The sequence below is a fragment of the Lucilia sericata genome, unplaced genomic scaffold, assembly GCF_015586225.1.
Source record: "Lucilia sericata isolate MDLA Ls3-8-SP2 unplaced genomic scaffold, ASM1558622v1 Contig000708F_arrow, whole genome shotgun sequence".
Lineage (NCBI taxonomy): Eukaryota > Metazoa > Arthropoda > Insecta > Diptera > Calliphoridae > Lucilia > Lucilia sericata.
In genome coordinates this window covers 46,745-61,878 of record NW_023994711.1, presented here as the reverse complement: position 1 = coordinate 61,878, position 15,134 = coordinate 46,745, and the positions used below count along the sequence as shown (strand labels likewise).

Here is a 15,134-nt window from a genome sequence, read left to right as displayed (position 1 = left end):
AACCCGGCGCTGTGGCGGCTCAAAGTAGGGTACCTACGACATGTAAAATTTTTAAACTCGTGCCAGTTTTTTGTTTTTCACCCAAATACATTTTTATATTTTCTGAAAGCGCTCGACGAGATCTTGAAAAAACATGCTTGGACATACTACTTATCTCTTATAATATCCGAGTTATAGGCATTTAAAAATTTAGTGATACAAAATTTCCCATACCTTTGTCCGCCTTTTTTTGAATACCGGGCTTAATTTTGGACCAAATGAACTCAATTTTTTCTTGTTAGTTAGACAACAAAATTTCCAATAATATACAAATAATTTCAGATCAATATATTTACAGATCCAAAAATATACGTTTTTTAATTTAAAAATTCAAAAAATTTTAGATTTTTGCCGTTTTTTTGCCAAAAATGTGTCTTAACTCTTTTATTAATAAAATAAAATTTTCTTTAAGAACATATAACAATTTTATAGTTTTCTAAAAGGTATCTTTACGCAGAACGCTTTGGCGTAAAAAACTTGTCCTATTTTTTGAAAATGTTGCCACTGCGTCCTTCCGAATATGACCTATTTTTTATCAAAACTTCAACTTTGGGCGACATGTTCTAAAATCCCAAAGCTGGGATCAGAAAACTGAAAGCAGTCTTGGAAACCTCAATATATTTTCTATTTACTCCAAAAGTATCTTCCCAGCCCTGAAAGAAATGTGGACCCTATGGGCAAAAAAGTAAAAAATCCCATTTTTGGGATTTTCATTCCTATTTTTGGGAATTGCGGGCATCCGACCTTTTCAATTTTTCTTTTGCATTTTCTTATTTGAAATGACAAATTTAACAAGCGTTGAAAATTTCATTGAGTTTTGTTCATAAATAAAGATTTTGTCTTATATTACATATTTGTTAAATTTCTAAAACTACAGCTACAACAATTTAGTCCATATTTATCCCTTAATATCATTTTTTAGTTAGATATGAAATTTCTCGACCCTTTACAAAAAATTTTCAAGCCAATATCTCAATTTCATTGAAAAATATGTTCATTTAAACCTGTGAGCTTTAATTTCATCTTTTTCATATTTTAGTATTAAGTATGACAGAACATACATTTGGTGTTGAATAAAATATTTGGACAATTTTTAAAAATTATTTAGTTAATTATTTTATTAAAGACTATAACATTGTATATACAATAAAAAATTTTAATTTTATTATGAGCCACGCACAACAACACCTAAATCACAAACAAACCACCTTTCCCGCCCACCGAAATATAAAACACAATTTAATACAATATCATCAGATAGTATAATAGCTTTTTTATTTGAACTGTTTATCTTAAACATAATACAATTAATTCTTACAACCTACTTATATAGTTAATTCCTAACACTACTTATTTTCTATAAAATAATCTGTCATATCGGTATACATATCCAGAAGGTAATATAAGTCCTTTAAATCTTCCTTGTTTTGAGATGATAGAGTTTCATAACAAATCCATCTTTTTCGCATAGTTAAAAGAACAGGATCAGAAGATAGAAGTAAACTATTAAAAATATCTTCATTCTGTGATTGCCTGGAGCATTTTCTTGAGCTCAATAGTTGAACATGCTTAAAATCTCGATTCCTCGCTTCCTGGGCTTCTTCTGTTAACTCTCCAAGTGGAAGAATATTCGATTCAATTATTATTTGACCATGACACAATACTTTGTGTACTCTTGGTGTTAGTTCCCTCCATGGATACAGAGATACAAGTAATTTAGAAATTTCAGATGTATATTCCCCAAATCGATTTCCATTAATTTTATGTTTACTATTCAGTGCCATTAAAATAGTGTTAAATCTTCGAAGCAACTCCTTGTCGATTCCAGTTATTTTTGAAGTAATTTCAAAATCACGAAAAAACCTTCTCGCCCTATTACCGTCATTTGTACTACCGCAACTTGGAATTGGTTTGTCGATGTTTAATCCCATCTGAACTTTAAATTTTTCTTGGATTCTGCTTTTTTCCGCAGCTCTCAGTTCTTTCAATTCCTCATTATTTTTTGTTGATTTAGTAAGATTCTCTGGCACACTTCTATATTTGAGGTCGTATGCTATGTGTAAAAAGTAATCCAAAAATCGTATTCTGGCATGAAGTGGTGAAATTCCGAAAGACAGGACTTCTTCATTAATACTTCTGCTTTTTTTTATATTTGAGAATTGCGACTTTTTCTCATTACATATTGAGCATCTCCAGAAGGAAGAAGTTTCTGTTATGGCATTGCTGACCTTTCCATCAATCATTGTTAAGCTTAGCTGATATGATACATTAATAGAGAATTCCTTTATTTTTATGCAAATGGGCTCCAGTGCATTTATTTCATCTTATAATATTCCACTAAATCTTTTGTTGTTTTCTTTGACTCGTTTATATATTCAAATCCAATGGGTCTACAAAAATTTTTTGAACCCGGAGTTGTATTGATCCATATATCTTCAAATGAATTTCCGATGCTTGACGATGATGGATTAAGGGAATATGAACGAATTCGTAATGGCACTAATGATGACATAAATACACTTTTGTAGTCTGCTGTCCGACTTCCACAAGCTTGTTTGTATTCTGGAAGTGCTAATAAACCGTCACATCCCCACTTACACATTAAGACAACATCACAGTTATGAATTTTCCTTAGTTGGTCTTCTGAAATGTCTGACACAATTCTTGATGCTGTGTTTTCGAGCAAAGATGATATATCAATACAAGCTTCCACATCATTAACAGCAATAGGTGATGGTAGGATAGTTTGTTTTTTTTTTTCTGGATCGCCTTGTATGATGGTAATATATTGTGTCCTTTTTCATGCAGAGCTTTCCTTAATATTTGGTAATATTTAATTGGTAATATTTAATATTTCTACTGAGACCCAGTTCCAACATAAGCGCTATTGCTTCCTCTTCAGTAAAATTTGATTGTGATGTTGGAGTTGGTATACTTTCCACAATTCGATTAAGTCGTTTTGTTGATGCATTAGGAAGAATAGTTTGCAATATGTACGGCATCCATAGGTTGGTTTTCCTTTTTCAGCATTTCGATAAATGTATCAGCAATTTCCTCATTTGAGATTGAAAAAAGTTTTTGTGTGACCCTCTTTTTTTTTGACCTTGAACATAAGTCTTCGTATGACTTGCAAAGCGCTCCTGTTGATGTATTGTAAGTTGAGATTTCCGTAGTAGTTTCCATCCAACTACAAAATTTTAATCGAAATTTCTTTTGATTTCCATCCACAGACTTACTTTTTACATCAAAAAAATTTCAATTTTTGATATGCCTGTTTTGTCTACTTTTCTACTATATGTAGTTTTTATATAATTTGAAATGTCTTCAATTCTTTCTGGCCCTTTTGAAGATACACTCCATAAAACGGAACACAACTCTTCGTTTAATGTAATCTTCATTGTAGATTTATTAAATATGGTACTTAAAATCTGAGAAGTTTACTTATATACCAATTCTTGTCATTTCAGATACAAGTATTCCATAGTAAAAAATTACGAATTTTCTACCTATTAACATTTAGGACTATATTACTATAACCTGTAATTCAGTGATTGATATTTCTTATTAGTGAATGAATCGAAATTATCATTACCTTAATATTTTTACCTACATGATCATAAACGAAACAGAACGAAATGATCTGTCGAAAAAATTTAAGTAAAAAATAGTTATAAATTTCTGAAAATTTAAGCATAATAGGACTTTTCAATTATAAGGATAAGCAAACAAATAGAAAATAGGTAAATATAAGATTTAAATATGTTCTGTCATATTTAATACTAAAATATGAAAAATATGAAATTAAAGGATACAGGTTTAAATGAACATATTTTTGAATGTAATTGAGATATTGGCTTGAAAATTTTTGTAAAGAATCGAGAATTTCCATATCTAACTAAAAAAAGATATTAAGGGATAAATATGGACTAAATTGTTGTAGCTATCTGCGACCCTATTAAAATTTTGATATAAATCATAGTTTTAGAAATTAAACAAATATGTAATATATGACAAAATCTTTATTTATGAACAAAACTCAATGAAATTTTCAACGCTTGTTAAATTTGTCATTTCAAATAAGAAAATGCAAAAAAAAAATTGAAAAGGTCAAAGGGCATTCCGAAATTCCCAAAAATAGGAATGAAAATCCCAAAAATGGGATTTTTTACTTTTTTGCCCATAGGGTCCACATTTCTTTCAGGGCTGGGAAAATACTTTTGGAGTAAATAGAAATATATTGAGGTTTCCAAAATTGCTTTCAGTTTTCTGATCCCAGCTTTGGGATTTTAGAACATGTCGCCCAAAGTTGAAGTTTTGATAAAAAATAGGTCATATTCGGAAGGACGCAGTGGCAACATTTTCAAAAAATAGGACAAGTTTTTTACGCCAAAGCGTTCTGCGTAAAGATACCTTTTAGAAAACTATAAAATTGTTATATGTTCTTAAAGAAAATTTTATTTTATTAATAAAAGAGTTAAGACACATTTTTGGCAAAAAAACGGCAAAAATCTAAAATTTTTTGAATTTTTAAATTCAAAACCGTATTTTTTTGGATCAGTAAATGATATTGATCTGAAATTTTTTGTATATTATTGGAAATTTTGTTGTCTAACTAACAAGAAAAAATTAAGTCCATTTGGTCCAAAATTACGCCCGGTATTCAAAAAAAGGCGGACCAAGGTATGGTAAATTTTGTATCACTAAATTTTTAAATGCCTATAACTCGGATATTATAAGAGATAAGTAGTATGTCCAAGCAAGATCTCGTCGAGCACTTTCAGAAAATATAAAAATCTTTGTATTTGGATGAAAAACAAAAAAATGGCACAAAAAATGTACTTGTAATTTCATTTTATAATGTGATGCACTTGCATTTGTTTCAGCATTTTAACAGCTTGCATATCCATATATAATAACAAACCGTCACCTGAAATGCAAAAAGGCGTCATAATCAAATCTTTTTATTGATGTTCGGATATAAATCTTCTAAAAAAGTAACGTTTTTATAGTAACAAGTATTTTCATTTTATTTTGTTTTTTGTCTCTTCTGTAAAATTTTTAAAAGTGTTGGTACGCCCTTTTGCATTGCAGGTGACGAGACACAATCTACACTTGGCATTTTCGAAATCGTTTTTTTTTTTCTTAGTTATATTTTTCGCCAATATAAATAAAGTTTGTTTGTGTATTGCCTTTTGTAATGTGATTCAAGCATCGGAATATTATTAAGCAAATTCTTTTATCGATAATCGAGGTTTTCTCTTTTGGAATATTTTTATCGAAAATGTTGTCATCTAGCCAATTTCTTATCATTTTTATACCCTCCACCACCATCAGTGGTGATAGAGGGTATATATAAGTTTATCGTTCCGTGTGTAACACTAAGAAATATTCATCTAAGACCCAACAAAGTGTATATACAAAATATTTATTATTATCCTAAGCAGTTTAGTATTGAAAATCAGCAAGATCGGTTCACAACGTAAAAAGTTATGAGTAAAAATTTCAGAACACCTCGAAAAATTACATTTTTTCTTCTAACTCTTTTTCTCAGAAAACTACCAAAGATATTTCGGTGAATTTTGTCACACAATATTTTTTCAGGGCAATGATCAAATCTGTTCAAAGTCTTTACAATCGATCTAATATTTCCCATAGCCCAAATACAAAGGTATATATTCCTGGAAATTTGTTTATCATTAATAACTCCCTCAAATATATCGGTATCAACACAAAATTGTGTACATTCAAATATAATATGAACAGAAATCATAATATCAACGTAGATCACAGTCGGTCCACACTTGGTTATAGGTCCCTTATAAGGTCCACTTCCGAAAATGACCTGAACGCACATATTTCATTGACAAATAAAGCTATTGTAAAAATCTAGTCCGGTCCATTAATGGTCATAGCTCCCATATAAGGCCCACTTCCGAAAATCACTTAAACGCATATATTTCATAGAATTCTAAAGCTATAGGGATAAAATTCGACTTGAATATGTTTTGTGTACATATAAATCATTTTACTACTTTTTTCCCGGATCGGTCCATTATTGGTCATAGCTCCCATATAAAGTCCTGAAATTCTGAAAATCACTTAAACAAGTCGTTTTTTGTTCTGAGACAGCTGAAATTTTGCATGAATATTCTCTATTGATAAGGTTTGTTTGCTATGGAAAATGGGCAATATCGGTCCACGTTTTCCGATAGCCCCCATACATGTGGACCCCCGAAAAATAGCTTTAACGGTCATAACTGTTTGAAAAGTACGAGTATAACATATAGTGATGGAATTCGACACACACAAGTTTTATGCGAGCTAAAATCTCCGTACTGATTTTTTGAGGATCGGCCCCATATAAGGTCGCTTTCTGAAAATTACTTTAACGGTCATTACTGGCTAAAAATTCGAGTATAACGATGAAATTTACATAAGTTCCTCCCGAGTCAAAATCTCTCCAATAAATTTTATTAAGCTTAGCTGATATGATACGTTAATAGAGAATTCCTTTATTTTTATGCAAATGGGCTCCAGTGCATTTATTTCATCTTCTAAATATTCCACTAAATCTTTTGTTGTTTTCTTTGACTCGTTTATATATTCAAATCCAATGGGTCTACAAAAATTTTTTGAACCCGGAGTTGTATTGATCCATATATCTTCAAATGAATTTCCGATGCTTGACGATGATGGATTAAGGGAATATGAACGAATTCGTAATGGCACTAATGATGACATAAATACACTTTTGTAGTCTGCTAATGTCCGACTTCCACAAGCTTGTTTGTATTCTGGAAGTGCTAATAAACCGTCACATCCCCACTTACACATTAAGACAACATCACAGTTATGAATTTTCCTTAGTTGGTCTTCTGAAATGTCTGACACAATTCTTGATGCTGTGTTTTCGAGCAAAGATGATATATCAATACAAGCTTCCACATCATTAACAGCAATAGGTGATGGTAGGATAGTTTTTTTTTTTTCCTGGATCGCCTTGTATGATGGTAATATATTGTGTCCTTTTTCATGCAGAGCTTTCCTTAATATTTGGTAATATTTAATTGGTAATATTTAATATTTCTACTGAGACCCAGTTCCAACATAAGCGCTATTGCTTCCTCTTCAGTAAAATTTGATTGTGATGTTGGAGTTGGTATACTTTCCACAATTCGATTAAGTCGTTTTGTTGATGCATTAGGAAGAATAGTTTGCAATATGTACGGCATCCATAGGTTGGTTTTCCTTTTTCAGCATTTCGATAAATGTATCAGCAATTTCCTCATTTGAGATTGAAAAAAGTTTTTGTGTGACCCTCTTTTTTTTTGACCTTGAACATAAGTCTTCGTATGACTTGCAAAGCGCTCCTGTTGATGTATTGTAAGTTGAGATTTCCGTAGTAGTTTCCATCCAACTACAAAATTTTAATCGAAATTTCTTTTGATTTCCATCCACAGACTTACTTTTTACATCAAAAAAATTTCAATTTTTGATATGCCTGTTTTGTCTACTTTTCTACTATATGTAGTTTTTATATAATTTGAAATGTCTTCAATTCTTTCTGGCCCTTTTGAAGATACACTCCATAAAACGGAACACAACTCTTCGTTTAATGTAATCTTCATTGTAGATTTATTAAATATGGTACTTAAAATCTGAGAAGTTTACTTATATACCAATTCTTGTCATTTCAGATACAAGTATTCCATAGTAAAAAATTACGAATTTTCTACCTATTAACATTTAGGACTATATTACTATAACCTGTAATTCAGTGATTGATATTTCTTATTAGTGAATGAATCGAAATTATCATTACCTTAATATTTTTACCTACATGATCATAAACGAAACAGAACGAAATGATCTGTCGAAAAAATTTAAGTAAAAAATAGTTATAAATTTCTGAAAATTTAAGCATAATAGGACTTTTCAATTATAAGGATAAGCAAACAAATAGAAAATAGGTAAATATAAGATTTAAATATGTTCTGTCATATTTAATACTAAAATATGAAAAATATGAAATTAAAGGATACAGGTTTAAATGAACATATTTTTGAATGTAATTGAGATATTGGCTTGAAAATTTTTGTAAAGAATCGAGAATTTCCATATCTAACTAAAAAAAGATATTAAGGGATAAATATGGACTAAAATGTTGTAGCTATCTGCGACCCTATTAAAATTTTGATATAAATCATAGTTTTAGAAATTAAACAAATATGTAATATATGACAAAATCTTTATTTATGAACAAAACTCAATGAAATTTTCAACGCTTGTTAAATTTGTCATTTCAAATAAGAAAATGCAAAAAAAAATTGAAAAGGTCAAAGGGCATTCCGAAATTCCCAAAAATAGGAATGAAAATCCCAAAAATGGGATTTTTTACTTTTTTGCCCATAGGGTCCACATTTCTTTCAGGGCTGGGAAAATACTTTTGGAGTAAATAGAAATATATTGAGGTTTCCAAAATTGCTTTCAGTTTTCTGATCCCAACTTTGGGATTTTAGAACATGTCGCCCAAAGTTGAAGTTTTGATAAAAAATAGGTCATATTCGGAAGGACGCAGTGGCAACATTTTCAAAAAATAGGACAAGTTTTTTACGCCAAAGCGTTCTGCGTAAAGATACCTTTTAGAAAACTATAAAATTGTTATATGTTCTTAAAGAAAATTTTATTTTATTAATAAAAGAGTTAAGACACATTTTTGGCAAAAAAAACGGCAAAAATCTAAAATTTTTTGAATTTTTAAATTAAAAACCGTATTTTTTTGGATCAGTAAATGATATTGATCTGAAATTTTTTGTATATTATTGGAAATTTTGTTGTCTAACTAACAAGAAAAAATTAAGTCCATTTGGTCCAAAATTACGCCCGGTATTCAAAAAAAGGCGGACCAAGGTATGGTAAATTTTGTATCACTAAATTTTTAAATGCCTATAACTCGGATATTATAAGAGATAAGTAGTATGTCCAAGCAAGATCTCGTCGAGCACTTTCAGAAAATATAAAAATCTTTGTATTTGGATGAAAAACAAAAAAATGGCACAAAAAATGTACTTGTAATTTCATTTTATAATGTGATGCACTTGCATTTGTTTCAGCATTTTAACAGCTTGCATATCCATATATAATAACAAAACGTCACCTGAAATGCAAAAAGGCGTCATAATCAAATCTTTTTATTGATGTTCGGATATAAATCTTCTAAAAAAGTAACGTTTTTATAGTAACAAGTATTTTCATTTTATTTTGTTTTTTGTCTCTTCTGTAAAATTTTTAAAAGTGTTGGTACGCCCTTTTGCATTGCAGGTGACGAGACACAATCTACACTTGGCATTTTCGAAATCGTTTTTTTTTTTTCTTAGTTATATTTTTCGCCAATATAAATAAAGTTTGTTTGTGTATTGCCTTTTGTAATGTGATTCAAGCATCGGAATATTATTAAGCAAATTCTTTTATCGATAATCGAGGTTTTCTCTTTTGGAATATTTTTATCGAAAATGTTGTCATCTAGCCAATTTCTTATCATTTTTATACCCTCCACCACCATCAGTGGTGATAGAGGGTATATATAAGTTTATCGTTCCGTGTGTAACACTAAGAAATATTCATCTAAGACCCAACAAAGTGTATATACAAAATATTTATTATTATCCTAAGCAGTTTAGTATTGAAAATCAGCAAGATCGGTTCACAACGTAAAAAGTTATGAGTAAAAATTTCAGAACACCTCGAAAAATTACATTTTTTCTTCTAACTCTTTTTCTCAGAAAACTACCAAAGATATTTCGGTGAATTTTGTCACACAATATTTTTTCAGGGCAATGATCAAATCTGTTCAAAGTCTTTACAATCGATCTAATATTTCCCATAGCCTAAATACAAAGGTATATATTCCTGGAAATTTGTTTATCATTAATAACTCCCTCAAATATATCGGTATCAACACAAAATTGTGTACATTCAAATATAATATGAACAGAAATCATAATATCAACGTAGATCACAGTCGGTCCACACTTGGTTATAGGTCCCTTATAAGGTCCACTTCCGAAAATGACCTGAACGCACATATTTCATTGACAAATAAAGCTATTGTAAAAATCTAGTCCGGTCCATTAATGGTCATAGCTCCCATATAAGGCCCACTTCCGAAAATCACTTAAACGCATATATTTCATAGAATTCTAAAGCTATAGGGATAAAATTCGACTTGAATATGTTTTGTGTACATATAAATCATTTTACTACTTTTTTCCCGGATCGGTCCATTATTGGTCATAGCTCCCATATAAAGTCCTGAAATTCTGAAAATCACTTAAACAAGTCGTTTTTTGTTCTGAGACAGCTGAAATTTTGCATGAATATTCTCTATTGATAAGGTTTGTTTGCTATGGAAAATGGGCAATATCGGTCCACGTTTTCCGATAGCCCCCATACATGTGGACCCCCGAAAAATAGCTTTAACGGTCATAACTGTTTGAAAAGTACGAGTATAACATATAGTGATGGAATTCGACACACACAAGTTTTATGCGAGCTAAAATCTCCGTACTGATTTTTTGAGGATCGGCCCCATATAAGGTCGCTTTCTGAAAATTACTTTAACGGTCATTACTGGCTAAAAATTCGAGTATAACGATGAAATTTACATAAGTTCCTCCCGAGTCAAAATCTCTCCAATAAATTTTATGTGGATCGGTCTATAATTGATCCTGCCACCCATATAAGGTCTCCTTCAGAAAAATACTTTAACGCTCATTACTGGCTTAAAAATACGCGTAAAGTGATGAAATTCGACACTCGTAAGTTATATACGAGCCAAAATCTACCAAATTTAGTAAGGATCGGTCCATAATTGATCCTATCGCCCATAAAAGGTCCCCTTCCGAAAATTACTTTAGAACTCACTACTGGCTGAAAAATACGATTATAAAATTTGACACAAGTAAGTTCCTCACTAGCCAAAATCTCTCTACCAAAGTTTATGTGGATCTGTCCATAATTGACCATACCTCCATATGAGGAAAATTACTTTAACGCTCATTACTTCCTTAAAAATGCGATGTCCCCTTCTGAAAGTTACTTAAACGATCATTGCTGGCTTAAAAATACGACAGTTATGAAATTCGACATAAGAAACTTTTATAAGAACGTTAATCTTGCTACCCCCCTATAAGCCCCCTTCCGAAAATTACTTTAACGATTATTATTGCCATAAAAATGCGAATACAGCGATGATATTCAATGTGAACAAGTTTTATATGAACCAAAATCGGTCTACAAAAAGTTATGAGGATCGGTCAATAATTGACCCTACCCCTCATATAAGGTCCTTTTAAGAAAATTTGAAGAGGAGGATTCAGAAAATTACGAGGTTCCCTTCATAAATGGTTTTGCTTATTAATATACTAGTTTTCCTTATTTAAAAATACGTGTATAGCGATGAAATTTGACATAAACAAGTTCTATACAAAACAAAATCTATTAGTACGACCAACGACGAATTTTTCGGAACGAATATTCGTCGTCAGAAATAGAACACACTTGGGTATATGAAAATGTACACAATCATTGCGTATGACGAAATTCGTCGTACGTAACGAACTATTCGATAGGTATATTTCTATTTCTTAGGCAGACTAACGACGAATTAATTGGGGAAAATTGTTTTAAAACCAATTCCGGTAGCCCAAATTTGCTGAAATTTGGCGGTTGTGAGTACAGCTAATAACAATACAATATCATGTACGAATGTTCGAAATTATATTCGAAAATTCGAAGTTATGTTCGAAAAAATTTTTATGCTCTTAAAATAATCTAAGTTCGAAAAAATTTTAAAGCCATTAAAACCAGTTCTCGTGGCCCGAATTGTCTGAAATTTGGCTGTCTGGAGTACACTTGATGACACTACAATGCTATGGTGGAATATTTAAAATTAAGTTCGAAAATTCGAAGTAACGTTCGAAAAAATTTTGAAGCTGTTAAAATAATCTAAAAATTGGGGATATTCACAAAAATATAATTTTAGTTCTTTTCGAGGCCAATTTCTTACATTTTCTATTTTCGAAATAATGTTCCAATAAATTTTAAAACTGTTAAAATTATCTCAAAATCGTGGAGATTCACAAAAATATAATTTTTGTTCCTTTTTCTTACTTTTTCCAATCTGTGACGCATAGAAGATTCCCTTCGGAAAATTACTCATACGCTCACGGTTTAATACCCCCTATCTATTTTAATAATAAAAAATATTTTAAAATAATTTTGAAAGTAACACTCAGTGATAGCAACAAAACACATCAGTCTTCCGACTGCGAGAATAATAATTACTAAATCCTAATATCCTAATATATATTATAAATTTCTTTGTAAGTTTGTTTATTTGTTTGTTTATTTATTTGTTTGTGCGTCAATCACGCCTAAACGGATGAACCGATTTTCTTCAAACTTGGAACATAGAAAGATATAAGTCAGGAAGCGTCAATAGGCTATATTACTTTCCGAAAATTGGACTAGAAGGGAGTAAAAAAATGGGTGAAAACTACGAAAATCGGGCATAAAAATTTATTTTTGTCTACTTTAATGCGAAAATATTTTCGATTTATGTATTTACTAATACATATTTCAATAAAGTGTCAGAAATATGTATTAGCAAAGTTGCAACAAAACGGGGAAAAACTGGAAAAATCGGTACTTTTGTGCTTGAAAACTGATTTTTGTATATTCTGACGCGAAGATATTTTCGATTTAGCTATCTTAAGTGTAAGAAATTTTTATTAGCAAAGTTCCGTTGCACAGTGGTATAGGAAAAAAAAAGAGGGAAATAATTGGTAACTTCTAAACGGTTAATCCGATTGTAATGAAATTTGGTATGCACAAAGAGAAGGTGTTGTCGAGTTTAGGTTTTGAATTTGGACCTTATAGGCCAACCAGGGGCCCGGCGGGGGGTCCTCAAATTAGGACACCTCGGCTATGTTAAATTTTTAAAACGATCCTATTTCTTCATTTGAGTTCCGATTTAAAAAAAATTTCGTATATAGAATCTCCTCATCGAGCACTATAAAAAATGTCGTCGTAGCAGTAAATTATCTCTTATAGTTTAGGAGATATTCGCATTTGAAAATTAAAATTTTAAAATTTTTACCGTCCTTATTTTAGTTTTTTGATAATAGCGGATCCAAATATTCCCGATTTTCGCCATTTTTTTTATTCGCTTAACAACAAGTTTATATATCAAGCAGTGAAAGAATTATGTAAAAATCAGATATATAAACTTGTTGTTATGCGAATAAAAAAAAAATCGGGAATATTTGGACCCGCTATTATCAAAAAACTAAAGTAAGGACGGTAAAAATTTTAAAATTTTAATTTTCAAATGCGAATATCTCCTAAACTATAAGAGATAATTTACTGCTACGACGACATTTTTTATAGTGATGAGGAGATGAGGAGATTCTATATACGAATTTTTTTTTAAATCGGAACTCAAATGAAGAAATAGGATCGTTTTAAAAATTTAACATAGCCGAGGTGTCCTAATTTGAGGACCCTCCACCGGGCCCCTGGTTGGCCTATAAGGTCCAAATTCAAAACCTAAACTCGACAGCACCTTCTCTTTGTGCATACCAAATTTCATTAAAATCGGATTAACCGTTTAGAAGTTACCGAATTATTTCCCTCTTTTTTTTTTCCTATACCACTGTGCGTTGCGAAAGTTTGACCAAAACTGGTAAAAAATGCGGGAAATGACGAAAAACGGGCAAATTTACTGTTATGTCCTTAAAAAGTGATTTTTGTCTGTACTAATGCTGAATACTTTCGATTTAGCTTTTAACGTTCCAGAAATAATATATTAGGAAAGATTTGTTGTAAAAGTTGGACCAGAAATAGGCATGTGGGTAATTCAAACATAACGGGTAATTATGTGTAGTTTAGGTACTTTTTCGGAAATATGCAAATACTTGAGAAGTATTTTGCTGTAATCAGTCAAAAGATACATATTTTTTTAAGAAAAATTAAATTAAATTGGGTAAAAAGGGCAGTTTCGTGTTTTTCATAAGGTCCACACCTAAATGGCTGGGCCGACTTTAAGAAATTTTAAACATAGTTTCAAAGAGATAAAAGTTTCGTAAAAAGTTGGGTGAGGTTCAAAATTGTTTCGAACAACGAACTTGGCCGAACCTCTCACTCTTTAGTGAATTCCTCACCCCAACAGTGGGGGGCATATTTTCGATATCAGGCATTAATTTTATTTTGATAGACATGAAAAGTAGTAAACATTGCTCCCATTGATATAGTAATAAACATGTAAAACTTAATTACCTGCATGTTCGGTGAGTATCTGCCGCTGTTGTTTTTACCACCAGTTGGGGAATTTAATATGGCATCATTTGATATGCTTCTGTATAGATAAAAATATTTATTAATTTGTATTTGGTATAGTTATACTGCCTTATTCGTAACAATTTATCAAAGGTTTATAGAACAAATATTGTATGACAATTAGATTACATTCTTCGTCTATTGAATAAATAATAAAATTTGTCTTATAAACCTTTGATAAATTGTTACGAATAAGTCCATAGTTTATGAACGTTTTTAATAACAAATATATTTATGTATGTTTTAAAATATATTTTAACATGCTTTGGATAAGAAAGGAGAATAATGAAATATAAGTAAATAAATTATATTTTAGTAGAAAAATAAAATACATATGTAACTAAATACATAATCGATAAAATCGAAATTGAACTAGATATTAAAATACTATTTATTCACAAAATATAACAGAAAGGTATTTTAGTATGTAATTTGTTTTAAATTTTTTTATTTCTTTTTAAAGAAGTTATACAATATAGGTTATTAAAAGGATTTTTGAAGCCCCGTCTAATGGTATAATTTTGTTTTCAATTTTTGGCAATGTTAAGAGCACAATTATGTTACATAAGGAGTGCGCACAAAAAGATAGTGTTCATAGTTTGTGCTTTTTAATTAATTTATGCACACATCATTTTCTTTTTTTATATTCATCACAACCTTCAGCAATGTTATGAGAGAGTGAAATGAGACCTTTTTTT

At 30.5% G+C, this 15,134-nt stretch overlaps 1 protein-coding gene across 2 annotated transcripts in view; it reads right to left on the bottom strand.

Annotated features, from left to right (window-relative positions):
• Positions 1-14,452, bottom strand: part of LOC119607559 — an 82,273-nt gene extending 67,821 nt beyond the window's left edge. The window contains exon 1 of one of the 2 annotated variants that reach the window (XM_037961519.1): positions 14,377-14,452. Coding sequence is in view for 1 of the 2 variants with exons in the window: in XM_037961517.1 (XP_037817445.1) it covers positions 14,377-14,382 (6 nt within the window). In the remaining variant the exon portion in view is untranslated. The remainder of the gene's footprint in view (positions 1-14,376) is intronic. The other variant, XM_037961517.1, reaches the window with a different exon arrangement.
• Positions 14,453-15,134: the final 682 nt, after the last annotated feature.